The sequence below is a fragment of the Piliocolobus tephrosceles genome, chromosome 10, assembly GCF_002776525.5.
Source record: "Piliocolobus tephrosceles isolate RC106 chromosome 10, ASM277652v3, whole genome shotgun sequence".
NCBI lineage: Eukaryota > Metazoa > Chordata > Mammalia > Primates > Cercopithecidae > Piliocolobus > Piliocolobus tephrosceles.
In genome coordinates, this window is record NC_045443.1 from 105,199,781 (window position 1) to 105,225,635 (window position 25,855).

The 25,855-nt window shown below is 47.0% G+C and overlaps 1 protein-coding gene across 3 annotated transcripts in view; it reads left to right on the forward strand.

Moving 5' to 3' along the window:
- BTBD11 (BTB domain containing 11) overlaps nt 1-25,855 on the forward strand; it is a 340,058-nt gene that overhangs the window by 275,512 nt on the left and 38,691 nt on the right. For 2 of the 3 annotated variants that reach the window (XM_023195731.2, XM_023195806.2), the window contains exons 5-11: nt 12,888-13,053; nt 15,479-15,568; nt 17,747-17,848; nt 19,773-19,866; nt 19,985-20,120; nt 20,840-21,060; nt 22,654-22,832. In XM_023195731.2, coding sequence (XP_023051499.1) covers nt 12,888-13,053; nt 15,479-15,568; nt 17,747-17,848; nt 19,773-19,866; nt 19,985-20,120; nt 20,840-21,060; nt 22,654-22,832 — 988 coding nt within the window. The remainder of the gene's footprint in view (nt 1-12,887; nt 13,054-15,478; nt 15,569-17,746; nt 17,849-19,772; nt 19,867-19,984; nt 20,121-20,839; nt 21,061-22,653; nt 22,833-25,855) is intronic. The other variant, XM_023195877.2, reaches the window with a different exon arrangement.

A 25,855-nucleotide genomic window follows, 5' to 3' on the forward strand; every position in this document is an offset into this window, starting at 1 on the left:
TTCTGACCTATTAAGACAGTAGCCATAATGGGCATTGTCTTAGTCCATTTTCTGTTGCTATAACAGAATACCACAGAATGGGCATTTATAAAGAAAAGAGCTTTATTTGGCTCACAGTCAGAGTCTGGAAAGTCCAAGAGTGTGGCACCAGCATCTGGTGAGAGTCATCCCATGGCAGAAGGGCAAGTGAGCATGCACGATACAGAGAGAATGGCAGCTGACCTCACCTCTGCAATAACTAGCCCACTCCCATGAGAATAGCACTAACCCATTCTTGAAGGCAGAGCTCTCATCACCCAATCACCTTCCAAAGGTCCCGCCTCAAAGCACTACCACAATAGCAATTACATTTCAATTAGTTTTGGTGGGGACATTCAAACCATAGCAGGCAGGTATTTTCTGAGTTCATGTATTAGATAGATGGCCAGCTTCCATAACAGAGTGATTCCAGAGTACAGTGGCTTGACTAAGAGATGATATTTCTCTGTCATGTAATATATCGGCCATTGCAGGTTGGTGGGGTGACTTCTCCACAAGATCTTTAGAGGACCCAAGTTCCTTTCATCTTGTTGCTTTGCAGTTCCTTGAAAGCAGGAGTCAGCAAACTATGGCCCCTGGGTCAGCCTTCTGTTTAAATAGTTTTATTGGAACACAGCCACACCTATTTGTTTACTGTCTTCAAGCTCTAACAGCAGAATTGACTAATTACAACAGAGACCATATGGCCTACAAGCCTAAATTATTGACTGTGTTGCCTTTTAAGAAGAAGTCGGCCCTGGAGCATTAGGCTCACCTGCATAGTCAAAGCTAGGACATTGGCAAGTCTGCTTATCAGCTGGGGAAAGGGACAAAGGGAAAGTAAGAGCTAGGAGCTTCCTTTTAATCAAATGACATTGTGTCATGCTGGTAAACATTTAACAATCAGCTGTCCCAGGAGGGTGGTGAGAGCTGTGATTTGCAGTGTTTGCCAGTTTCCATGGTGTAAATACCCCCAGTATGGCTGATTTCAAGTTAGCAATGAGATGTTACTGAACACAGGATGGGGAAGATGCACACAAGCCAGCAAGATCTGGCTTCAGCTCACCACTGGACACAAATGTTACCCATGCCACTTCTACTCATGTTTTGTTGGTGAGAACTTAATCACATGGCTGTAGCCAGCCACGGAGTCTGGAAAATGTATTCCCTAACTAAGTGACCCTGCACCCAGCCAAAACTCAGTGACACAGGTGATTCTATATTACTATGAAGAAGAAGTGAAGAACAATGGTGGGGATGGTTAAAACTCATCCACACATTTCTTTCCCAGGTGACCTTCCTGGCCACAGGAATAAATGTTTGCATGAAATAAGACCAAAAACAGAGAAGCTAATATGCTGGGATAGAGTAAAGGAGAAAAGCTATTACACAGTAAAGAATGGTTCATGAGTACCAGAAGGCATGTAATAAACTCAGGGAATGTCCATGCTGGGAGGTACCCAAGAGCTTGACTAGCCTAACATCCCCATTTTACAGACAAGGAAACTAAAGTTGTTAGAAGAAATGTGATTTGTCCAAAGTCACACGGCTAATGGGTGATACAGTCATGATATAACCACATTCATCTGGGCCCTTATGGTGTCTCTGCTCCTGCATTACCCATTGCTTTCAGAACTGTTCTCAAGGGCTTGGGGGTTCCTCCTTCCTGGCTAAGTCTGGACACGGCCTCAGAATCCCCCTTGACACCATCTTCCAGTCAACGACAGCAGTGAATCAGAGTTGATGCACAAGTTGAACCCTGTCTGCCATCCTTGGTTTAGGTGTTGTTTCAAGGCCACCATGAGATTCCCCAGAGATCCTGAACAGGTGTTGGAGTGTTGACTGCCTGGAGTGTTTCTTCTGCATTTCAGGTGGCTGCCTAGGTCCAGTCATCTAGATATTTCTAGTCTATATGAGTATTACACATCCCACTTTTCTTGGTGCCTGTCAAACAGTGCCCCAGCCTAACAAAAACAGATTCGTGTGTATGATCTCACTTCATCCTCACCAAAATCTTAACACATATGGACTGTTCTCCCCATTTAATAGATGAGAAAGTGGAAGCATAGCCACAGATGGCATAGTTTGCTGAAGGTAACACAGCAAGGACATGTGCTGTGTCCGCATGCATTTCAACTCCAGCAGTTCCCTGCCGCCCTTCAGTGATGTCCTGAGTATCCAGACAAGTGAAATCAGCATTATTGTCTACGGGATACCATCCATCTCTGTTATGCCCACAGAGGAATATGAAAGGCTGGCGACTTGGTCCTTAATTACTATTTTGAGTTAGTGTTGTACTCTCATTTCTCCCCCCAGGTACCTTCATTTTCACTTATGTCGTTACCTGCGTAGCAAACAGCTCACTTAACTTCCTTTTCCACAAAAGCCTTGTGAGGCTGGAGCCGCGTCTGACTCATTTGCTGTTGCATCACCTAATCCAGTGCCTGGCCGGTACTGGAGCCCAATAAATATGCATGTGTGAATTATTATGTGCCAATTAAAAATAATTATAAAAGCCAAAAAAAAGGTCTGTATGAATGAATGAGTGATGGTATTTCCCTGAGACTCTGAGGTTCTCCAGAGCAGAAATCACATCCTGTTGGCCTCTGTGGATCCCCAGCATGTGGCACACAGTAGGTATTCAGTAATGTTGAATTTTGTGGAAGGGGCTGGGATGGAGTATGGGCATTCACCCACAAACACAGGTCTTACTTGAGCCTGGACTTTGGAATGAGACAGATCTGAGTTGAAATTGAAGTCTAAGAAGCGGAGTGACTTTAGGGCCAGATATGTAACTCCTCTGAGTCTCTGTTTCCTCATCTGTAAAATGGGGACATGAAAGCTTACCTTGTGGGGTTCCTGAGGGTTTAAGCAAGACGCAGGTGTGGGCTGAGGAGTCAGGAGGCCTGGGTTGAGTGCCAGCTCCATCAGCTACAAGCTGTGCGACCTTGAGCAACCGATATGCAACCTCGATGCCGCAATTTTTCTTCTGTAAGACAAGCAGAGCAGTCCACAGTTTATGAGGTCATTTTGAAGATTTAAGTGAGCTATTATACGTGAAATACTTAACGAATGAAAAGCTGTCTGTAAATGCCAGTCATCATTATGATATTAACTAGAGTGTGTTAGGAAAGCTGTTCGTAAATGTTTACTGTGCCTTTCGTTATTGTTACTATCTTTGCTCTCTTTCAAGACAACTAATCTGACTGCTGGATGGAGCCATAGTGTAACCCAGACCACAATTCCTAGGGGCCCAAGCAGCAGAACGGGGCTGCATCCTCTCATATGTATCCCCACAACAGCCAAACACCTCAGCCTACACCGTCCAGTGGTGGGCTTCAGGAATCTTCCATGTGAGCAAGGAAAAGTGACTTTTCCTCTCACGCAGCTCCCCAGGCAGATGGCTGCTGCCTTGGAGAGGAGCCTTGGAAGTTGCTCTGTCGCAGATTGCCAACTGCTGGTGAGACCCAGATGAATGAGAACAGAAACACATGGACAGGGAAGTGAGAAGCCACCTGAGACACGGCAGAGCTCTCACGAGGCCCTGCACGTGACAGGCCACAAGGCGGGCTGGGCTCAGAGGGTCCAGGCCCTAGAACAATTGGAAAAGGCCTTGGCAGCAAGGAAAGACCTGCCCTGGGATTGGAGGACCGTGTGGCTGAAGGATGGTGGTGGGGAGTGTTCAGATGGCCTGATTAAATCTCTGGAGAGAGGACCTGCAATTATAAAATCATAGCAATGAATTACCCATTCCATGTATTAGGCAATTATTATCATCACACACCGTGCTAAGTGGTTCAAAAGTATTATCTCTTTTAAACCTCATTGCAGATGTGGACAGTGAGGACTGTTACCATCATCCCTGTTTTGCAGAGGGGGAGACTGAGGCTTAGAGAGTTTTTTTCACCTGCCCAAGATCCCTGAGCAAGTAAGTACTAGGATGTGAATTTTGGTCTTAGGCACCAGCCTCTCCTGCCTCTGTGAGGGCAAAGCTTTGGATTCAGACACTCAGACCTTTGCCTCAGTTTCCTTGCTGATAGAATATGAATAATGATGATGATCTCCTCCCAAGACAGGATCCACTGAAGTGGTGAAAATTGGCTGTTTAGCACACTGTGTGAAACACAATAAGCATGTAATAAAGGGTGGTGTTTGTACGAGTGATCATGGTTATTGGGGCTGCTTGGGCCTTTTGCGGTACAGGATCCCAGAGTCATAGTATGAGGAATCCCTTTGGAAGCCTGCGCTTCCAAGCCACAGCAGCCCAGTGCTGGGCAGTACCTCACTAAGAACTGGGCCATGCAGAGTGATCAGCAGGATGGACTATGGAGCCAGACTGCTGGGTTCAAATCCTGACTCCTACTCAGCTGTGTGACAATGAGCAGGTTGATTAACCCCTCTGTGCCCATTTTCCTTATCTGTGAAATAAATTTAAAATAATAGTGCCTTCATCATAGGGTTATTATGAGGATTAAACAAGTTCATATTTATAAAACGTTTATACTATGCCTGGCAAATAGTAAGTGCTATGTAAGTATTTGTTAATAAAGCATGTTAAGTAAGATTAGTGTTCCCATTTTACATATGAGAAAACAAAATGAAATTAAAGCCGTGCCAGGTTGCCTGGTGAGTGAGGGTACAGCCAAGGGATGAACCGGGGCAGCCTGGCCTCCGAGCCCAGATCCTTGGGGGTGGGCTTAACGGAGTTACACTGGAGTAAAACTCTCAGGGAACCTGGGAGCAGCCGGTTACCTTCTAGCGACAGTGAGGCCAGGATTGGTCCTTGGAATCGGAGAGAAAAAGGAGGGCCACAAGCCTGGTAGGGTAGGCCCACAGCACCCTAAGGGGCTCTGAACTATTCCAGAAACTGCGTTCATCTAGCACTGACTCCCTCCCCACCCTCTGCTATCACATACAAAACCATGCGGGACAGGGTTGGCAGCCTTCCCGGGGGCCAGGGTTTCCCCACTGGGTAAGGTCTACTGTGATTCTGGTGGTGTTTGTTAGACATGATATCTAATTTGAGACCTTAAAACACACTTGGACTGTAGTTTCTGTGTCTCTGTATTTGCTTCTTCCAAATACAGTATATTCTTTCCAAAGTCTGCACTTTGCTTTGTAATTTATTTAATGATTATCATAGGAGATCTCTCACACTTAATGAGAGCTGTGTGCTGAGCGCGGTACTCTGCTAAGCACTATACACAAATTATCTTATTTAATTCATATCCAAAATCCTCTAAAGAAGGTATGACTAAGTTCACTGTATAGGTGAGAAAACTGAGCAACAAAGTGGTTATGTAATTGGCCCTGAGATCACACAACTGCCAAGTAGCAGATTTGGGATTTGAGATACCAGAGTTTATGCTCATAATTGCCATACTAGCTTTAAAACATAATAAATGCATAAAGATGTCCAGGACCTCACCAGCTTGCATTTGTCACTCAGAAAGCATCCAGAGATCAGCGGAATGCATTAACTCCCCGCCTCGGTGCCGCCTCCTTCCCAAGAGAGAGAAAGCAATGCCATCACTTGCTGTCCTCAGGCCTGCAAGCCTCCTGGAAAACATCTTTCTAAAGTTATGTCCCTGAAGTGGTGGAAGATATTGAGCCTATCTCTCGGGGCTGGGGCACTTGAAAATCAGAGAAATTGACCACCTCGGTAGTTGCCCTCTCACTTAAATTGATCAGGTTTTATACCGCATCATTGAAAGCCTCTTGAAGGGAAAATCATAAAGCTGGTTGCCTTCTAGTGATGCCCCAGGTGACCAGCTGAATAGATTTCTGCATAAATAAGTCAGGCACTCAGGAGGGCACACTTATTTGTCCAGGCCACAGAGGGACATGTTGTTTTACAGTGGTGGAGATCCTTCAGGAACTTTCTGGAAAGACTATATGGGGCTCTCAGCCACATTTACAGATATGCTACAGGAACTTTTTTTTTTTTTTTTTTTTTTTGCAGAGTTAAACATTTCCAACAAATTGGGTTGAACAGAAAGTCACAGTTGTCATAGATTTTTATGGAAAATGTTTCTGACCTGCTCTAGTTCACTTGCCTGACTTACCTGGTAAAATTCAGTAACCAGAACCATTATTTATTATTTATTTTGGATGACCAAGGGATTATTGATAAACAGATGCCTTCTGGGGCCTGCTTTCAAGAATGAAGACCACACAATGCAAAAGGACACTCTCTTCAGTAAAAGGTTTTGGGGAAACTGGATATCCACATGCAGAAGAATGAAATTGAACCCTTATGTCATCCATATACACAAATCAGCTCAAAATTTAAGACCTGAAACTGTAAAATCACTAGAAAACACAGGTGGAAATTTCCATAACATTGGTCTGGGCAATTATTTTTTTGGTGATGACTCCAAAAGCACAGGCAACAAAAGCAAAAATAGACAAATGGGATTGCATCAAATTGAAGAGCTTCTGCACAGCAAAGGAAACAATCAACAGGGTGAAGAGACAACTTATGGAATGGGAGAAAATACTTACAAATCATACATCTGATATGGGGTTAATATCCAAAATATATCAGGAACTCAAACAACTCAATAGCAAGGAAATTATCCGATTAAAAATATGAGTGAGGGCCAGGTGCGGTTGCTCACGTCTGTAATCCCAGCACTTTGGGAGGCTGAGGCAGGCAGATCATGAGGTCAGGAGAGCGAGACCATCCTGGCTAACACAGTGAAACCCCATCTCTACTAAAAATACAAAAAATTAGCCAGGTGTGGTGGCAGGCGCCTGTAGTCCCAGCTACTTGGGAGGCTGAGGCAGGAGAATGGCATGAACCAGGAAGGCGGAGCTTGCAGTGAGCCAAGATCACGCCACTGCACTCCAGCCTGGGTGACAGAGTGAGACTCTGTCTCAAAAAAAATGAGTGAAGGCCGGGCACAGTGACTCACACCTGTAATCCTAGCACTTTGGGAGGCCAAGGCAGGCAGATCACTTGAGCTTGAGTTCGAGATCAGCCTGGCCAACATAGGGAAACTCTGTCTCTACTAAAAATATAAAAATTAGCTGGGCATGCTAGTGTATGCCTGTAATCCCAGCTACTCAGGTGGCTGAGGCATGAGAGTCGCTTGAACCCAGGAGGCAGAGGCTGCAGTGAGCTGAGATTGCACTACTGCACTCCAGCCTGGACAACAGAGAGAAAAAAAATAATGAGCAAAGGTCCTAAACATGTCATTTCTCAAAAGAAGACATACAAATGGCCAACAGGTATATGAAAAAATGCTCAATATCGCTAATCATCAAGGAGTGCAAATTAAAACTACAATGAAATATCGCTTCACACCGGTTAGAATGACTGTTACCCAAAAGATGAAATATAAAAGTGTTGGCAACGGTGTGAAGAAAAGGAACCCTTGTACACTATTGGTGGGAATGTGAATTATTACAGTCATTATGGAAAATGGTGTGGAAGTTCCTCAAAAAATTAAAAATAGAACTACTATAAGATCCAGGAATCCCATCACTGGCTGTATATCCAAAGGAAATGAAATCAGTATATCAGAGAGATATCCGCACTGCTATGTTTATTGCAGCACTGTTCACAATTGCCAAAATGTGGAATCAACCTGCCTATCAACAGATGAATGGATAAAGAAAATGTGGTATATATGCACAGTGGAATTACTATTCAGTCTTAAAAAAAAAGAAGGAAATCCTGTCATTTGTGACAAAGTCGCTAAACCTGGAGGACGTTATGTTAAGTGAAATAAGCCAGTCACAAAAGGACAAACACCGCATGATCTCACCATAAATAAATAAGTATGTGAAGTAAGTAATGCATTTGGTAATTAGCCTGATTTGGCCATACCACAGTGTATTCATGTGGTGCATCATAAATACATACCGTGCTTAATGGTTAATTAAAACGTAATTGATTTTTTTTAAAGAATGAATGGTAGATCATGCACGTCTCACCTATCCATTGGTGCGGTGTGTGTCAGGCACTGATGAGTATACAATAGACAACAAGGTAGATGTGGTCCTGCCCCCTGGAGACTGGCATGCTATTGGAAAAAACAAATGTTTTTTAAGTAAATAAAATAGTCACAAACTGTGAAAAATGCTAACAAGGAGACAAACAAAATTGGCCTGGAGAGCCCTGGCTTGGATGGACGTGTCAGAGATGTCCTGCAGAGAGCCAGGGGAAGGACCTTCCAGGGAGAGGGAACCGCAGGAGTTGAGTCCTCTAGGCAGGAAGGTCACGGCCTGTTGAAGGGTCAGAAGAAAGAGGAGAGTCACTGTTGCAGAGTGAAGGAGGGAGAGAAGCCGGGAAGGGGGTGGGGCCCAGAGCCTGTAGAGCTCAGCAGGCCCTGCCTGGAGAGCTGGACTTTATCCTTAGTACACTGGAAGAGAATGGAAGGTTTTAAGCAGGGGCGTAGCATGGTTCTACTGATGTATTAAGCTCACTCTGACCTTGTGTAAGAGACTGGTTTGGATGGGGAGAATGAAAGCAGGAAGACCAGCTAGGAGGCTGTGGCAGTAACTGGATACCTCAGAGATGGATGCTGTTCTTTGAGACCCAGGTGGGGCAGCAGAGGTGGAGAGAAGTGGATGGATTTGGGATTTCATTAGCAAAACCAACAGCTAATGGAATGGATATGGGCATGAGAAAAGGTTCTGGCCTTAGTACCTGGGTGGACAGTGGTGCTGTTTGCTGAGATGGGATGACTGAGGGACAAGTTTGGAGGAAGGGGATAGGTGTGTTAATGAGAAGTTCCATTTGGGACCTGCTAATTTTAAGGGTGTGAGAGCCATCCAGAGCTGAGCTCAAGGAGGCAGCTCTATGTGTGGAGTCATAGGCATGGTGGAGGGAGAGGGCCACGTCGCACTGAAGAGGGCAGGATGAGGGGTCAGGTCAAAATCTGGCCCACCACTTACCAGCTCTGTGACTTTGACAGTTTTCTTAAAGTTTCCTCATCTGTGGAGTGGGCTTTCCAGCAGCTCCTGCCTACATCAGGATTTGTTGTGATGGTTTGAGTTCGTACACAGAAAGAGCTTACATTTCAATAGTGAGAATTCAGTAAATGTCAGCTTCCTGTAATAACAATTATCATCATCTTAGCTGTGGTAATTTTCTTGCCTTTTGTCTCTTTCTAATTAAAATCAAGTACCTTGATAGCTGGTAAACACTTCTCCTGGTGTTCTTGGAATTATTCATTTATGAGTCTGTGAGCTCTGAGAACACAGGGTCTGTGTCTCCCACCTTTGTAGCCCCGTAGTGTGGGGCCCAGCACACTGTAGGTGCCCAGTAATGTTTATCCAGTCATATGGAATGAAGAATGTATATTTTTCACGCAAAAATGCATATTTGATTGAATCCATCAAGCATGAAGGATATCAGAAGGAACTTAGACAAAAAAGAAGAAACTCCAATGGGTGTCTTTCTGTGATAATAATTTACAGCATCTTTGCTCCCAAGAAGGGAGCTCTTGCTTTCAGAAAGGAGCCTCTTCCAGAATTGGATAGTGGTCTGTGAGAAGAAAGGTTTTCTCTATAGTGAGTCAAATCTAATACCTCCCTGGGATTTGCACACACACAACCCCAATTGAGGGTCCAGAATTTTCAGTACGGCACACCCAGGCCTGTGCACACCTCTCCCGGAAGCCTCTGTGATGTGTGCTCTGGGACCGTGCTCTCTTACTCTGGCCTGCCTCCCTCTGTCATGTTCATTTTGCCTGAAGCTCCTTCCTTACCCGTTTTTCAGGGATCGTTGGTCCCTTGGATGAAGCCCACAGTCGCAGCAAGGGTCCTCCCTCCTGCCCTGGAGATAGAGGCTGTGTTTACATTCTGGAAGGATCCATGGTTTCTCCTTGTGTTCTTTCTGGGCCCCTAGTCTCTGCCCTCTCCCAGATAAAAGTCAAGACACCCAGTTATATTTCAGTTTCAGATAAACCATAGATAATGTTTTTAGTATAAGTGTGTCCCATGAAATATTTCTCAAGTATTTTCATTTGCTAAATCTGGTAACCCTAGCTGTAGGAGAGCCACGTTCAAGGCCCCCATGAGCTGGGCCAAGAAGTTCTATGGCTCAGCCACGTTCTGTGCCCTAGAAGCTCAGGTCTCGGATGCTGATGCCATAGACTGAAGCCAGGCCCTAGTCCTCCAGCCAGTCCTCCGCCACTGCCAGGGTAACCCTCTGTCGTCCCTGGATAGCCTTTCAACAGCGTTTGGGTGTTCTTGACTTTCCCACCTGCCATGAAAAGGCATTAATCCTGGAGTCCAGATTCTGATCAACTCTGGGCCCCTAAGTACCTTTCATTGTCCCTCCAGGACTCTCCTACAAATAGGCCCTTGGAGGCCTGGCCTGACGCTTAGGTCCTGAGACAAGTGTGCAGATCAGACCCCCCATCTCAACACCAGGCTTCTGGCTCCGGTCCTTGGAGTCCATCTGCATCCCAGCAGGTCCCCCTGGTGGCCAGAAGCAAACACGTCATGTCTAGCATCTAGAGCCAAAGCATCTGCTACCCCTGGGTTCCCATTCCGGAATAGTTTTCAGACCAAGGCTCCTCCGCAGAGACGAGTGATGTGTCAGGAACCCAGGGACAGGCCAGGGCCACACACATCACATTCACTTATTGGGGCTCTTGTGGTCATTCACTCCTCAGATGCTCAGGAGTCTCAGCACCATAAACCTGGGACAATGGCCCCCTCTCATTCCTCACAAACTTCGCCCTTACTTCCACCACGAAGTGGGTTCATTTGAGGCAGGAACAGAACCAGGAATCTCAAACACCAGGCTCCTCCCCTTAGTTCCCACCCCCTGAGTCAGCAAGCAGGAGGAGTGTGAGGGGGTCTGGGACAGCTCTGACTCCAGCTGACACACCTGCCTCTGGGTGGGAGCAGTGCATATCTGAGAAGCGGGCAGGCACACGTGGAGAAGACAGAGTCCATGCCCTCTGCTCCATCCCAGAAGCCACTATCTCAACTCAGCCCCTCATCACTTCACACTTTGGCAGTGGCTTCTGCCCACCCAGCTGGTTCAGTTGGCTCTAGCACGTCTCCCGGCCTCTAGAGTTGGCTCAGGCCCACCCTCCATCCTCTCCTAGGGTTGGCCATCCAACCATATCACTTCTCTCACGGCTCTTAAGGATAAAGTCTGAAGCCTTAAGGACTACGTCACACGTCTTCTGTGGTCTAGGCCCTGCTTACCTCAGCTTCTGCCTAGAAGTTTATGCCCCAGAAACACTGAAACCTCCATGGTTACCCTCACACAGCCTGCATGTCTCGACACCATACTTTTGCTCATACTGGCCCTGCTCACAGCTTTTCTGCTCTCTCTTCTCCTATCTCCTGAGTTAAGACACAAGCCAGGTGCAGTTGCTCATGCTTGTAATTCCAGCACTTTGAAAGGCCAAGGCAAGAGAATTGCTTGAGGCCAGGAGTTCGAGAGCAGCCTGGGCAACATAACAAGACCCTGTCTTTACAAAAAAAAAATTTTGATGAGCTGGGTGTGGTGGTGCATCCCTGTAGTCTCAGCTACCGGGGTAACTAAGACAGGAAGATCACTTCCTGAGGTCTGAGGCTGCAGTGAGCTATGATCGCACCACTGCATCCTAGCCTGGGCGACAGAGCAAGACCCTGCCTCAAAAATAATAAAAAATAAAATAAAATAAAATAAATTAAATTAAATATAAAAAATAAAATAAAATAAAATAATAAAATAAAATAAAAAAGACACAGATAGCCCAATGGTTATCTCCCTCAGGAAGCCTTGCTGGATCCCCTAGTCTCTGCCTGGCTGCTTCCTTGCACTCCCGCAGCACATGTGTTCTGTAACAGTGTGTGCCTCTTACCCCTCAATTCTTGCATTTGCCACATTGAATTATAACAACCCATTCCTGTGTCCTCTCCTTTTCCAGGCAGTGGGGCCCCAAGGGCAGGGATGGTGACATGTTTACCTTTGTGTTTTCAGCACCTAGAACAGAGCTTAGCACAAACAGGTATTCAATAAATGCTTAGTGATTTGATTTAATAATTAATTGATTGATCAGTTCATTGTGATAAGGAAGTAACATCCTTTATAAGCAGAATTTGTAGCACCTTCTTGATTCCATTGATTCTCCTCCCCACCCTTCCCTAACCTCTTTCTCGATGCCCAGGGCTGGCTGGATGACAACTTCCCATGCACCTTGCCATTTATATTGCCGTTTGATCTTGCCAGTTCTCTGTCTTGCGACTGTTTTGAATGCAGAGAATCCACCCAGTATGTGTTCATTCAGCTCCCATTAACCTCCATGTCCTTTGCCCTCTCGGGCCCTGGGATGGAGAGGCTCACCAGACAAGGCCCTTGATCTCAGAAGTCCCCAGCCTAGAGCAGGCAGTCAGACAAATAAACAGGCAAATAGTTAGGTCCTGTGATTGCAGGACAGGGGGACAGTAGATGAACAGGCCAGCTCTCCACACAGACCACCTGGGTTCAAATCCTAGCTCCACTGCTTTCACACTGTGTAGCCTTGGGCAGGGCCCTTATCTGTGTCTGTTTCCCCATGGGTAAAAGAGAGGTCACAGGATTTACCTCTTGGGCTATGTGGGGATTCAATGAATTAATTCATGCAAAGAGCTTAGCAAGAGTGCCTAGTCCATAGTAAATATTCAATACGTATTAGTCGTTATGTGACTTAGCTCAGTATGCTGTGGGAGCACACGAGACTAGACAGATTCACAGCAGTCATAAAGGACAAAGGATCAACAGACATCCAGAGGCAATCATTTTAATTGGAGTCTAGGAGCAGACAATTTACATGAAACACAAATGCAGTGTTCCAGGGTACTTCCTGCGGAGTTTGCCCCTGTGCCCCTCTGGGAAGCCGCTGTACCCGCATGATGTCTCTTCCCTTCCTTAGGGCCGACGACTGCTTTTGTGCATCTCGGAAGCTGGATGCAGTGGCCATCGAAGCCAAGTTTAAGCAGGACCTGGGTTTCCGGATGCTGAACTGTGGACGAACAGACTTGGTGAAGCAGGCGGTGTCTCTGCTGGGGCCTGATGGGATCAATACCATGAGTGAACAGGTACAGGGGCCGCGGGTCTGAACACTCCCCACCTGTCTTGCACCAGCCCTGGCAAGACAGAGACAGCTGGTGAATCCCCACCGCAGGCGTTGGGCAGAGGCTCCCCCTGCTGACGGCTTAGATTGCTTGCTTGCTTGTGTTTTTCTTCAGTTTTTAAAATATCTTAGAAAAATACTGTGGTTCATCTTTATAGAAGTAGCACATGATCATTGCAGCTGAAATGGAAAAGGGAGGAAAAATAGGCCCATTCCAGAAAGGAAATAATGCCATCACCATGTAACCATCATTTATATTTAGTATCTGTCCTTCAAGTCCTTCTTCCAGGGTGGTTAAAATTAGTTCTCTGCTTGTTTGTCTGTTCCTGCACAGGACAAGCCCAGACAGATTTCATCAAACTTTTAGAGTATGTTTAAGATGCACAAAAGTCATTCTGGGGACCCTAGGAGGTGCCTCAGAGATAGGCAGCTATCCCCTCAACTCCTGAAACTGAGGTACAGTGAGAGATACGTGGGCCCACCAGTCAGGGAGATACCTTGTGTGGTGAACTGTCATGGACAGAGAAAACAAACAGCAGTTATAAATGCAAGTCTCACATGGAAAGTCACAAGAGACAGATGGGGCCGCTTCTCACATGGCAGCTCATGCAGTGAGTTCCAGAGAGGGAATGACAGGGACTATTTATTTAACTACAGCTATAGTAATTTTATTGAGCAACACCAAGGAGCTCTAATACACACAAACACAAATGCAGACATACATGTATATTTATATTCTTTTTAAAACCCCAATGATTTATTACTTCTTGCCTTTTTCAATATTTTATATTAAAGTTCCTTTGCAATATTGTTGAATATCCTTTTTTTTTTTTAAGAGATGAGATCCCACTATGTTGTCCAGGCTGGCCTTGAACTCTTAAGGCTCAAGAGATCCTCCTGCCTCAGCCTCCTGAGGAGCTGGGACTACAGGTGTGCACCACCACATCCGGCCTATTTTTATATTTTGTATAGACACAGGGTCTCGCTACACTGCTCAGGCTGGTCTCGAACTCTTGGCCTCAAGGGATCCTCCCACCTTGGCCTCCCAAAATGCTGCGATTACAGGCATGAGCCACTGGGCCCAGTGTCTTTTTTTTTTAATCACTTTTAAGGGCTACACAAAACGGTCATTATTATTTATTCATTGACCAGGCCTCAATTGTTGGAAATTTAGGTCGTTTCAAATTATTTTTATTAATAATGCTAAGCTAAATATATTTACACGAGTCTTTGTTCAAACCTGTGATTATTTCATTAGGGAAATTTTTAAAATGCAAATAGTGGCTCAAAGGCACCCACTTTTCTTAAGGTTCTCAATCTTAAATTACTTTCCAGAACTTTTGTTTCCTTTTACACACCCTCCAGCTGTGTGTGTGTTCACTATTATTGTTCTGCTTATCTTTTGCCTGTTTTTCATTAGAGCTTTACTGTTTTTCTTCTTTATTCAGGAGTGCTGTTTACGTATTAGGGACATAATCCTTCGTTATAATGTGATAAATATGCCTCAATTCTTTGTTTACCTTTTGATTTTGCTTATAATGTTTTCAATTACACATCCTCAATGCTGTAATGATTTTCATTTGTGATTTCTTCCATTCCTTTTGTGCCTAGAAAGAGATCCACAAACCAGTTAGATATCTTTCACGGTTTTAATTTTTGCTGTATATCTCTAATCAAACTAGAAATGATTTTGATGTGTGGTGTGAGAAAAGTCTCTAATTTGGATGTTTTCCCAAATAACTGACTTCGTGACACTGTTTATTGAAAATCCATCCCCTTTCCTTCTGTTGGTTGTGATGCTTCATTTACAGAAACAAGGGTCATTGGTGAATCTGGTATTCCTGAAGGCCATTCCTCATTCACTTGCCTTTTGCTTGCAAATGACCATGTCAAACCAGATGTCAGTGATGGGCAACGCCACGTGCTCAGAGGCACTCAATTTCCCTTGATGCTGACCAGCAGCTTTTATAGAGCAAAGATGACACTTGTTATATTGTGAAAGAGAAAATGTCAGATAAACAGTGTTTACCAATGAGGTAGCTTAGGGCTGATATTGCAGAATCAATCTAGAAAGTTCCTAAGAGCTTTAAGTGTTTAGCAAACACCCTTAGGTCTGTTGCACCCTGAGACAGGCAAACGAATGAAAATCCTCCAACGGAAGGAAAGATAAATGCTGAAAAGGCCGTGGAGGCTACCTCGTCGCCTCTATTTTGGTTTCCACATGTGGAGGGTTGTGACCTTACGAGTCACAGCGCTGCACGTTTATTTTTGTCATGCCACAGCACAAGCAGGGTCTCCGAAACACAAGTAAGATTTTTCATTTGTTATCATCGACTGACCACAGCCACCTTGTAAACGTTCTCTGTTCTCTGGTTTTTAACTCACCACAGGGCATGACTCCCCTGATGTATGCCTGTGTCCGTGGGGACGAGGCGATGGTTCAGATGCTGCTGGATGCCGGAGCTGACCTGAATGTGGAGGTGAGAGTGCAGAGGCCTGCAGGCCCCTCGGCTGGCAGTCCCCAGGGGAAGGCGAGCAAGAAAGGGAGGCTATTTCTCCCAAGAGCTGCCGCTGAGGGTGCACAGCGCAACAAATAGATCCTTCCTATGTCCTTTTAGTTGCTGTGGCCCTGGTGAGACCACCATCCTGAGGCCCCAGCTCAACCAAACCCCAAGGAGCTGCCTGCATGTATGTTATGTTTAAAAACAACCAACATAACTGCAAGGAGCACTGGCTTTTCCTTGACTCGGCAGTCCCGATTTCCAGAGTTCCTGATTCCCACGGTTGATCCATTTCTTCTAGGATGGGGCAGAAAGAGCACTCCTGAGCCATCAGCCCTCTCTTTCCACTGAACACACAGCAGAGGAGGCACTGACTCAATCCCTACACTGAAGTCTCCCTCCTGCAGATCCTCCATGCTCCCCCTCCAAACCCTCTTTGGCTCACTTTGTTGGCTGAGTTGACAGATCTTAAAGCTAATCTCAGAGCTTCCCTGAGACAATGTGGTCTGGTGGAAAGCATGTCCCCCCAAAAACCCTGCCCTCCCTTCCCCCTTGCAACACTGGCCTTAGAGTCTGACAGATTTGGGATCAAGTTCGGATGCCACCACTGCCATGGTGACTTGCTTTTGTGCTTGGGCAAGTACCTTAACCTTTTTTCTCCCAATCTGCAGAATGGGAAAATAATCGCACCCATCTCATATAATTGTCAGAAGGGATATAGAGAGTAAGTTTGGAACTCAGTTAATATCGTTCCCTCCACCCACACCCCAACCTCATCAGAGCTGAAATACCACCTTTTTACCATGTTCTATGCTGCCTGAAGACCTGCTCTCCCTGGCGGCAAGATATTGGCAGTATCAGACAGCAAAGAGATTGATGGGCTGAAATCATAATTCAGCAACCCTGGGAAACCTTTTCAGTTCAAAATTAGATGCCCTTGCAGTCTCAGTACTGTGTGTGTGTGTTTTTGTAAATGTGAGTTTTATATTTATCTGAGAAAAGTAGACAATAGACATAGTTTTGGATCCAGAATCATTTTGGATCCTATAACTTTGGAATCTGTGGGGATTTTCCCTCCTGCTGTGAATCCTTAAGCACCATGCAGACCCGCGCAAGGGGTCCTCAGCGTTGGGTTCTAGGGCATTCTCAGGTCCTCTCTAGCCCATCCCACGGATCTCAGCTCAGGCCTTCCTCCGGTGGATGCTTAGTGAACCAAACTGCTCTGAGTGAAGCAGGCATTGAGGTTACATGACCCCAGGAGTGTTTGGGAGAAAAGCTCCATGTGGGTGCTGCTCTTGCAAGACCCTAGCCTTCAGCTGCCCTGTCTCTTCTCTCTTGGCCTGCAGTGTTTTGAGGCCCCCATCCTGAAAGCCCAGTCTCAGATTGTTCATTCATGATGTGTCCTAGAAAAGCTTCATGCCCATATTGCGGTAGCACCAGAGGGTCCTTGTCAACCAGGAAGCCAGCAGAAGAGTGAAATGAGAACAGGGTAGGGCCAGTTGTGATCAGACGGTGAAGTTCCTCCATCAGACGAGTGATGGACTTCCCTGGCTTGAAAGCTGAAAGCAGACCGTCCCTTGCCTGGGGTTTGCCACCACTGAGAATCTCTCTGAAAAGTATGGATGGCATGATAGTGGCATCTCATGCTGTCTGACATCCTGTAGCTCCCAGAACCACCATGCTCTGTTAGGTAGAAAGAGGAAGGAGACAGGCCAGAAAGCTGGCTCATTGTAACCGCCATTACAGCTTCTCCAAAGCACCTTAGAGGCGATCAGAATCATCCATTATTTCCTTTCAGAGGAGAAGCAAAGGAGTCCTTCTTACGCACAGAGGACGTAAAGTCACTGAGACATTTTCTCACTGCCTTCAAGGGTAAAATCTCCAAAACACGGACTTCTAGTGTCCTGGCTTTGGGGAATTGCTTTGGTCTTTGTTCTTACAAACACAAACAGGACAGATCCATGACTTTGGTGAGAGGTGTTTGGAGCATCCAGCAGTGGAAAATCCCTGCCCTGTATTGCCAGCTCTGCCCAAGGCATCCTCCAGGATGTCTTTTTGTCCATCTCTAGCCCATATGCCCAGCCACAGATAGGTCAAATTTGCTAGCCTAAGTATTGTGAAGGTCACATTTTGAAAATAACTTCAATTTGTTTATAGGTTGTCAGTACTCCTCATAAATATCCATCCGTCCACCCCGAGACCCGCCATTGGACGGCTCTGACTTTTGCTGTGTTGCATGGACATATTCCTGTAGTTCAGGTATTAACGTATTTCCCTATCCACATCTGACCTTTGATTTTACCTCTTCCATAACACACATCTATACCTCTCCCAGCATGCATATTCTCTAAGACATTCATATTGGTTAACTGCAATTCAATATAGCATATTCATATCATGTGAATAAAAATATTACATGTAGTGATCTATATGGCCAGGCTTTAACCAATATGAAATGATCACGTATCCACACACAGCCTCACACACAGAGTGACAGACCCATGAAGTTCTTCCTGGTTGCTCTGGGGTGCGGCTTCAGCTGTTTTCATGGATTTGTTCATTTTGCTTGTCGCAACATGAACATGGTTGCTATTGATACCTTAGAACCTTCCCTTAGGTGTGACCCCTGGTGTTTGTGTAGAATCCAGTGGTTTCCAGCCAGTGGGAAGAAGCATCCAAGACACCCAGGGAGTGTTTCCAAAAGGCACTTGCTTGGATCCCACTTCTTGAGAATCAGATCCAGGAGGTCTAGAGTAGGGCCTTGGCTATGTGTCTTCTGAAACAGCTCCAAGCAGTGACGTGTCCTCATTGGAGGTCCTTTGGGCATATAAATGTGTATTGCTTGCACTTTTTCTGGCTATTGTAGTTGGTGTTCAGTGAACAGCCAGACAGTACATTCTAAATCATAAGCTTGATCTTTACTTCATCAGAAAAGAGAGATCAGCATCCGAGTTCATGACCACACCTGGTCCCGTAGTGAGTGCTGAGCTTTGGGCACATCAGGAACTCACCTCCTTTTGTGTGGTCCATGCCTCTTGATTCCATGCAGAGCAGGGACAGCTCTGCAATGCTGGAATTTTATGGGAATCCTTTGTTGTTTCCTGGGTCATGAGAATCCTTAGAACAGATCCCAAGTCATGTTTCAGGAGGCTGAGAGTGTAACGTGTCACACTGAGAGCTGGCTTCTGCCTATAGAACAGTATGCCCAGTCCACTCCTGGTAGAGGAAACTAAGAAAGAAGGGGTCGGATGGTGGTCTGGTGGACACAGATGTCATTCCTTAACATGCAAGGACATTCTCGACCTTTAAATCAGGAATGGGAACAGTGAGCAGCCAAGCAAAGTCACACAGAAGTCAGGCCACCTCCCTGCCGCAGGGCCAGCGATCACGGAGTGCCAAGTAGGTGGCTCCCCCATGGCCGTGCCCTCAGGGAGCCCTAAGTAGGCAGTAAAGATAGCAGATTTTTCCCCCATTTTCCATCAGCAGTGCTGACAGCACATTCACTGTGAATGAGATCCAGCATGAACAGAATCCCTGCCTCTTTAGGAAGCCCAGCTATCTCAGGGAATGCACAGAATGAAGCCATATGAAGCAAAACTTCTGGAAGCTCACTCTGCCACTGTATTAACTGATCTTGCTGGCCAGAAACCTTAGCATTTGCTAAACTGTCCTCAGGGCCATCCAGGTGGGGCCCTGGGGGCCCCCCAAAGTCCTTCAGAACTCTTGAGAGTCTGTGGTTCTACGAGGCCACCCTAGTGCCCTCTGAGGCTTTGTGTAACCAGCCCAGGAGGGGAGTCTTCCAGCATTCCTGTGCCAGGGACCTTTCGCCCAGTGCTTCCAGAAATGTTAATGTATGTACACATCCCCTGGAGATCTTGTTAAAATGCAGACTCTCATTCAGTAGACCTGGGTGGGGCCTGAGAGTCAGCATTTCCCACAAGCTCCCAGGTGGTGCTGATGCTGTTGTGCATGGAACACACTCTGAGTAGTCCGGGGTTCTAGCAGCAATGAGAGGCTCTCAATTCACCCTCTGAGGTACAGTTGCCCTTCAGCCTGTGCACGCGGTCACCGACCCAGAGGGAGGGAAGGAACGCTGGCATCTCACCGATCCCAGCAGTCTTTCCTGACGCCTGTGCACAGTGTATCTCCTCTCACCGTCTCGATGGCCGCTCTTCCTCCGCAGCTCCTTCTGGATGCTGGGGCCAAGGTGGAAGGCTCGGTGGAGCACGGCGAGGAGAACTACTCGGAAACGCCCCTCCAGCTGGCAGCTGCTGTAGGTAAGAGCTGCCAGTTCCCACCCTGGCCAAGGACCTCCAGCGCACCCTGGCCCTTGAAGTGCCTGTGACTATATTTTTGCTTTATTCTCTTATAAAACCCCCTTCTCTGGGCTTGCAGGAAATTTTGAGCTGGTTAGTTTGCTGTTGGAGCGTGGTGCCGATCCCCTGATAGGAACCATGTACAGGAATGGAATTTCTACAACCCCCCAGGGTGATATGAACTCTTTCAGCCAGGCTGCAGCCCACGGACACAGGTAGGCTAGGATGGGCCAGAGCCAGAGATTCCGAGTGGTGCTTGTTAAAAATGCAGATTCCCAGGCCTACCCCAGACCCATTGTCTCTCTGGATGTGGGGCCCAGAGGCAGTGTGAGGTGGTCCAGGCCCCGGGCCTGGCCAGAGCGACCCTGCCTGCCAGCTGACAGCCAGCTCCATGCAGCGCACATCCACTCAGAATGCCTTCTTTTACCCGCTCCCAGCCGGCTTTAAACTCACGGAGAGACGTCACTCTTGGTTGGTTTCGCTCAGAGCACCTCATGTCAGCTGCCATGAAGTACAAGAATCCATTTTAAAAATAATAAAACCTTTCATGTTCGGTGACTTCCCTTCTACATCTCCTTCGGAATTTCCCCCCGATCATCAGCTTTCATTACACATAACCCCGAGCAAAGCACATTCACTGTGGAGGGAGGGCAGGCTGACGGTGACAAGTGCAGAGTTCTAGAGCCTTCTAGATTTTTGAGGAACTCACTTAGGTCCAAGTTGCCTCAAGGAAACAAGGCCAGTCGTGCCCCATCATCTCCTCCACCCCCAAAACGTGACACCCACTGTTAGGCCTCTGAAAGTGCCACCCGTTGTTCTCGTCATCCTCCCACCCAAGTTAGTGGCCCCCTGCTTCCCCAGCCTGCCCTTGCCCTGCCCCGGCAAAGCCACTTCCATCTCTGAGTGTCATCCTCTCTGGGTTTATGATTGACAGGAATGTGTTCCGCAAACTGCTCGCCCAGCCAGAGAAGGAGAAGAGTGATATCCTGTCCCTGGAGGAGATTCTGGCTGAGGGGACTGACCTGGCAGAGACAGCCCCGCCCCCCCTGTGTGCCAGCCGCAACAGCAAGGCCAAACTGAGGGCCCTGAGGGAGGCCATGTATCACAGCGCTGAGCATGGCTACGTGGATGTCACAATTGATATCAGGAGCATAGGTCAGTCTGGGCACGCTCCACCATGGGCACCATGGTGCCGCCAGCTTTAGGTCCACACACACATGAGCACGCATACATGCACACACACACACATGCAAAACACGCATATGCACACACACACACAAGGGGGCCCAGGGAGCCTCCCCTTTACCAGTTGAAACACTTCCAGGCCAAGATGCCCACACCGTCCCCATAGATAGCAGCGTCCTGCCTGCCCCAAAGACCCATCCTCAGACCATCTTTCCATGATTCCCAAACACTGGACCCTGGGGCAGGAATTCAAATCACCTGGGGAACTTGTCTGAATACCGATTGCCAGGCCCTACACCCAGAGGCTCTGCTGTCGAGGGTCTGGATGGATAAAGGCTGGAAATCTTTATATTTAACAATCATCCCAGGTGGTTCCCAGTGGTTGAGGAATCACTGCCTTTAGAGCAGCCAACTCCACGAAGCAGCACTGGGCAGTTGTTAGGGTGAGGGCGCCCTTTCTTACCACAACTCCTCTTGAGCTTCTGAGGGCAAATCCACTCTCAGGAAGGTTGAGCTGGCTCTTCCTTGGGTGAGCTAGCCCAGAGCCATCTCCTCCGTGTGTCTGGGGAACAAGGCTAGCCTAGCCTTCACCAGCCTAGTGGCTTTCGCTCTGGCTTGGAAACAGCCGGACCTAGCCATGGGTCCCTAAACACAGGGTGTGGCAGATTAAGGCAGGCTGAGGGCTGAGGAGAAGACTCCTAATGCTGTTCTGGAAACAACCTCTCTCCAGGGAAGGTGGGGAGGGGTTAGTACGTGAAACATTTGTGCTATTGCCCTGGGAGCCCATTTTGCATGATTGTGAAGCTCGAGGTTCTGAATGGGCTACTTGTTATAAACAGTAGCGAGATTCCTCCTCAGTCTGTGCCTCTGCATGAGAGGGGAGAGGCAAATTATAGCAATCAGCTGCTGGAGAGGCCCCTGTTAAAGGAGGAAGACCTGATGAAGTACCTGCAGATGGAAATGTTGTTTTGCACAGAGGAGCAGCAGGAATATCCTCCCCTGTCTTCTTATTCGGGTATAAATATCTGTCTTAGCCAGAGCTGTAAATGGTGAAGTCCACCAATGGGTTTCACCAGCTCTAAGCTCTCATCTGGGCATGGATGTGTTCCAGATCCTTGGGCACATCCACTCTTTAATCCTGGGCAAGACTCTTCTCCCCACTGAGCTGCTTTCCCCAGTAAGTAAAGGGGATGGAGCCTATGCGCTCAGAATCCAGAAGTATGGAATATGCATAAGTAGCATGCATAATAATTCCAATAGGCTACACGATGATTATATCTTGTGAAATGCAGCCCCTAATAATATGAGTAGCACGCAGAGATGGACACCCATAGTTGAGGGAATTAAATTATGACCTTTAATTTCAACTTTTGCAGGTCTTTGGAAAAAACCTACACTTGTTCTATTCGTTGAAAGTCAATCCCTTGGTCTCGTCATTTAGTAATGTCCTAGGGAAAAGCCAACTTCCAGATAAAAACTCGCCTACTCCTCTGGTTGTTTTCTGCCTTTCCCCTCTCTCTCCCCCTCCCCTGCCACCTTCCCTGGCTCCTCTCCCCGCTCCAGGCGTCCCGTGGACTCTACACACATGGCTGGAGTCTTTGCGGATCGCCTTCCAGCAGCACCGCAGGCCTCTCATCCAGTGCTTGTTAAAGGAGTTTAAGACCATTCAGGAGGAGGAATACACGGAGGAGCTCGTGACCCAAGGCCTGCCCCTGATGTTTGAGATCCTGAAAGCCAGCAAGGTATGTGGGGTTTGAGGCTGTTGTGGTCATCGGCAGAGAACATAGCCGGAGGTTCCCAGATCTGAACGGTATTTTAGCCTGGGGTTCCCCTTTGAGTGGGATCACTACGGTCATAGCACCCAGTGGCGAATGTACCCCAGCAGACGAAAGCTACCTGTGCACTCATTTGCAGGGCAGCTGTCTTGCTGAGCATCTGCATGAGCTGAGGCACTTGGGCACATGGGTGCATGGACAGCTTAGATACCTTCTAACTCAAGGAACTTGCAGAAGAGCTAGAAAGATGATACCAACATGTGTGCCCCAACAGCATTATGAGACAGTTGATAAGACAGTATTAAATTTGGGGGTGCAGGCTAGGAGAGGTGTGGGAGTTCAGGAGGGAGTAATGGGAGGGTGGGCCCCCCTGAGGTGCTGAGACTAGACCGTGTCAGGATGGACGATAGGAATCGGTAGGATGAAGGAAATGGGTGCAACTTTCTGGATAAATAGAACACAGACCCTGCTGAGGTTTCTGGAAAGCCAGGCCTTGGGAGAAGGCTTTTCAGGTCGGGAGGGTCAAATGAACCTAGCTCTGACCTCTTGGGATTTACCTCTGCTGACGCCTATATCCCCAGCAACAGGGAGATGCAGCCTCTTCCTAACAGCAGTCCAGCCTTTCAACTATTACAACATTAATTCTTAAAAATCTCTTTGGGGTTGTTTGGTGATGCTCTCTAGACGCTCCAGTCCCCACAGGACCCCAGCACCAGCCCTCTCACCTCTTTGCCCCAGAACAGCCTTTGTGGAACTCTGGGGTCTACCACGGAGCTTGGGAAGTCTCAGTAGAAATTGGCCTCTGAACCAAAGGGCAGTGTGGGTCCGCCTGCCAAACTGGGCTGCGTGACTGTCCATGGGGCGTTAGAGGGGACATGGGGCTGCTTCCTCCACACAGCAGGGAGAGCCCTTCAGTAAGGAGGCAGCAACACAGCATCTCTGCTTTCGGAGCTCTGGGCCTCGGGTGGCAAGCAAGTCCCATTAGGTGTTCTCATTAGCGCCTGTCCTTAGCCTGGTGTCCCTGGGCCATCTGCAGGCTGAATTTGTGCTTAAGGTCAAGACCCACCAGGACCCCAAATGGGAGCAGGTGCATCAGGCCTAGGATAATAAGCTTCAGCGAGTCCATGAGGAGTAAAACCTGTTGGAAGCATTTCAAAGCCAAACTCCCTGCCCGACTTAAAAATAAGTAAATGAATAAAGAGGCTTTCACCTGAAATCACCTAAGAAACTGTCTTAATGAGAAGCATTGCTGGGTCTGTTCCCAGGGTCTGGTGTTCAATCATTTTTGAGGTGTTCTTTGTCTGTTTGTTGTTTTTAACTTTTCTTCAGGCTATACTGGGAATTCCAGAATTTATTGAGACATTCAGTGTATTAAGTAAACCTAAACTGTGCGTTCTAAAACTTTACTTTGAAGTATGACATATGTACAGAAAAGTGCCCAGCTCATAACTACAAAGCCAAATGAATTTTCATAAGATAGACAAACTGTTCAATCCGCATCCAGACCAAGAAATGGAACATGACTAGCACCTGAGTGGTCCCCTCTCGCCCTGCTCTGCTGCTATCCCCCAAAGGGCTGCCACTCTCCCGATGTCTAACACCACACTTTGTTTTGCCTGGAGCCACAGTGCGTTTGACTTGGACAGCTCATTAGATAAGAAATAGTTCTCAGAACCTGAACCCATGATTATAAGAATCTACAGGCTGCAGCGTACAAACTACCCTCCATTCACAGAAGTGGTGGGTGCTCCCATCGTTTAATAGTCAGTTATTTGAAAATCAGGTTGACTGGGTACGGTGGCTCATGCCCATAATCCCAGCACTTTAGGAGGTCGAGGTGGGAGGATCGCTTGAGCCCAGGAGTTCGAGATTAGCCTGGACAACATGATGAAACTCCATCTCTACAAAAAATACAAAAATTAACTGGGCATCGTGGTGTCTCAAGAGGAGGGAGGCAGTGAAGGACATTTTGCTTTTACAGGGGGTTCAATGGCATCCCCTACTGGTGAAATGTGGCTTTACACATCACATGAACTGACCACGGGCCCGAGGGAGGTTAAAGAGGAAATCCGTTTCCCTGAGCCTGCAGGGTGAAGTCACCCATTCCCCAAGCACAGCGGACATTCTTATGGTCAAAAGAAAAACTAGAGAGAGATGATGACAGAGAAATTCCAAGTTGAGAAGACAGTCTCCTGTTGGACGATAGGGCGGCCATCCATCACATAGCCAGCCGGCATTGTTCCTTTTCCCTGCACTCTAGGATTCCTGTTCAAATGTTTATCCAAACAAATATCGTTTTTTTTTTTTTTTTTTTCTTTTTTAAGACAAAGTCACGCTCTGACGCCCAGACTGGAATGCAGCAGTATGATCTTGGTTCACTACAACCTCCGCCTCACAGGTTCAAGTCATTCTCGTGTCTCAGCCTCCCAAGTGGCTGGGATTACAGGCATGCACCACCATTCCTGGCTAATTTTTGTATTTTTAGTAGAAACAGGGTTTCACCATGTTGGCCGGGGTGATCTCGGACTCCTGATCTCAAGCAATCCTCCCATCTCAGCCTCCCCAAGTGCTGGGATTACAGGTGTGAGCCACTGCTTCTGGCCAAACATCTTGTTTTATCAGAGTAGTGAATAGATTATTGCCAATAAATCCACTTTATGGTCAGTTTTTATAAACAGCTGTCCTGTAAAATGAGGCATATTCCTGCCACCATTCTTGGTTTGTGCTCAAACCATACTTGAAATCTGACCGCACATCTGCTTCTATGTTCTTGCTTCTAAATTTGAACTTCAAATGAATTCAGCGCCTCCAGACTTCCCCAGGAGCAGAACAATATATTCATTTTTTTAAATACATCTGTTTAAAAAGAGTTCCCAACTTCTTTTTTTTTAAGATGGAGTCTTGCTCTGTTGCCTAGGCTGGAGTGCAGTGGTGCAATCTCAGCTCACTGCAACCTCTGCCTCCTGGGTTCAGGCAATTCTCCTGCCTCA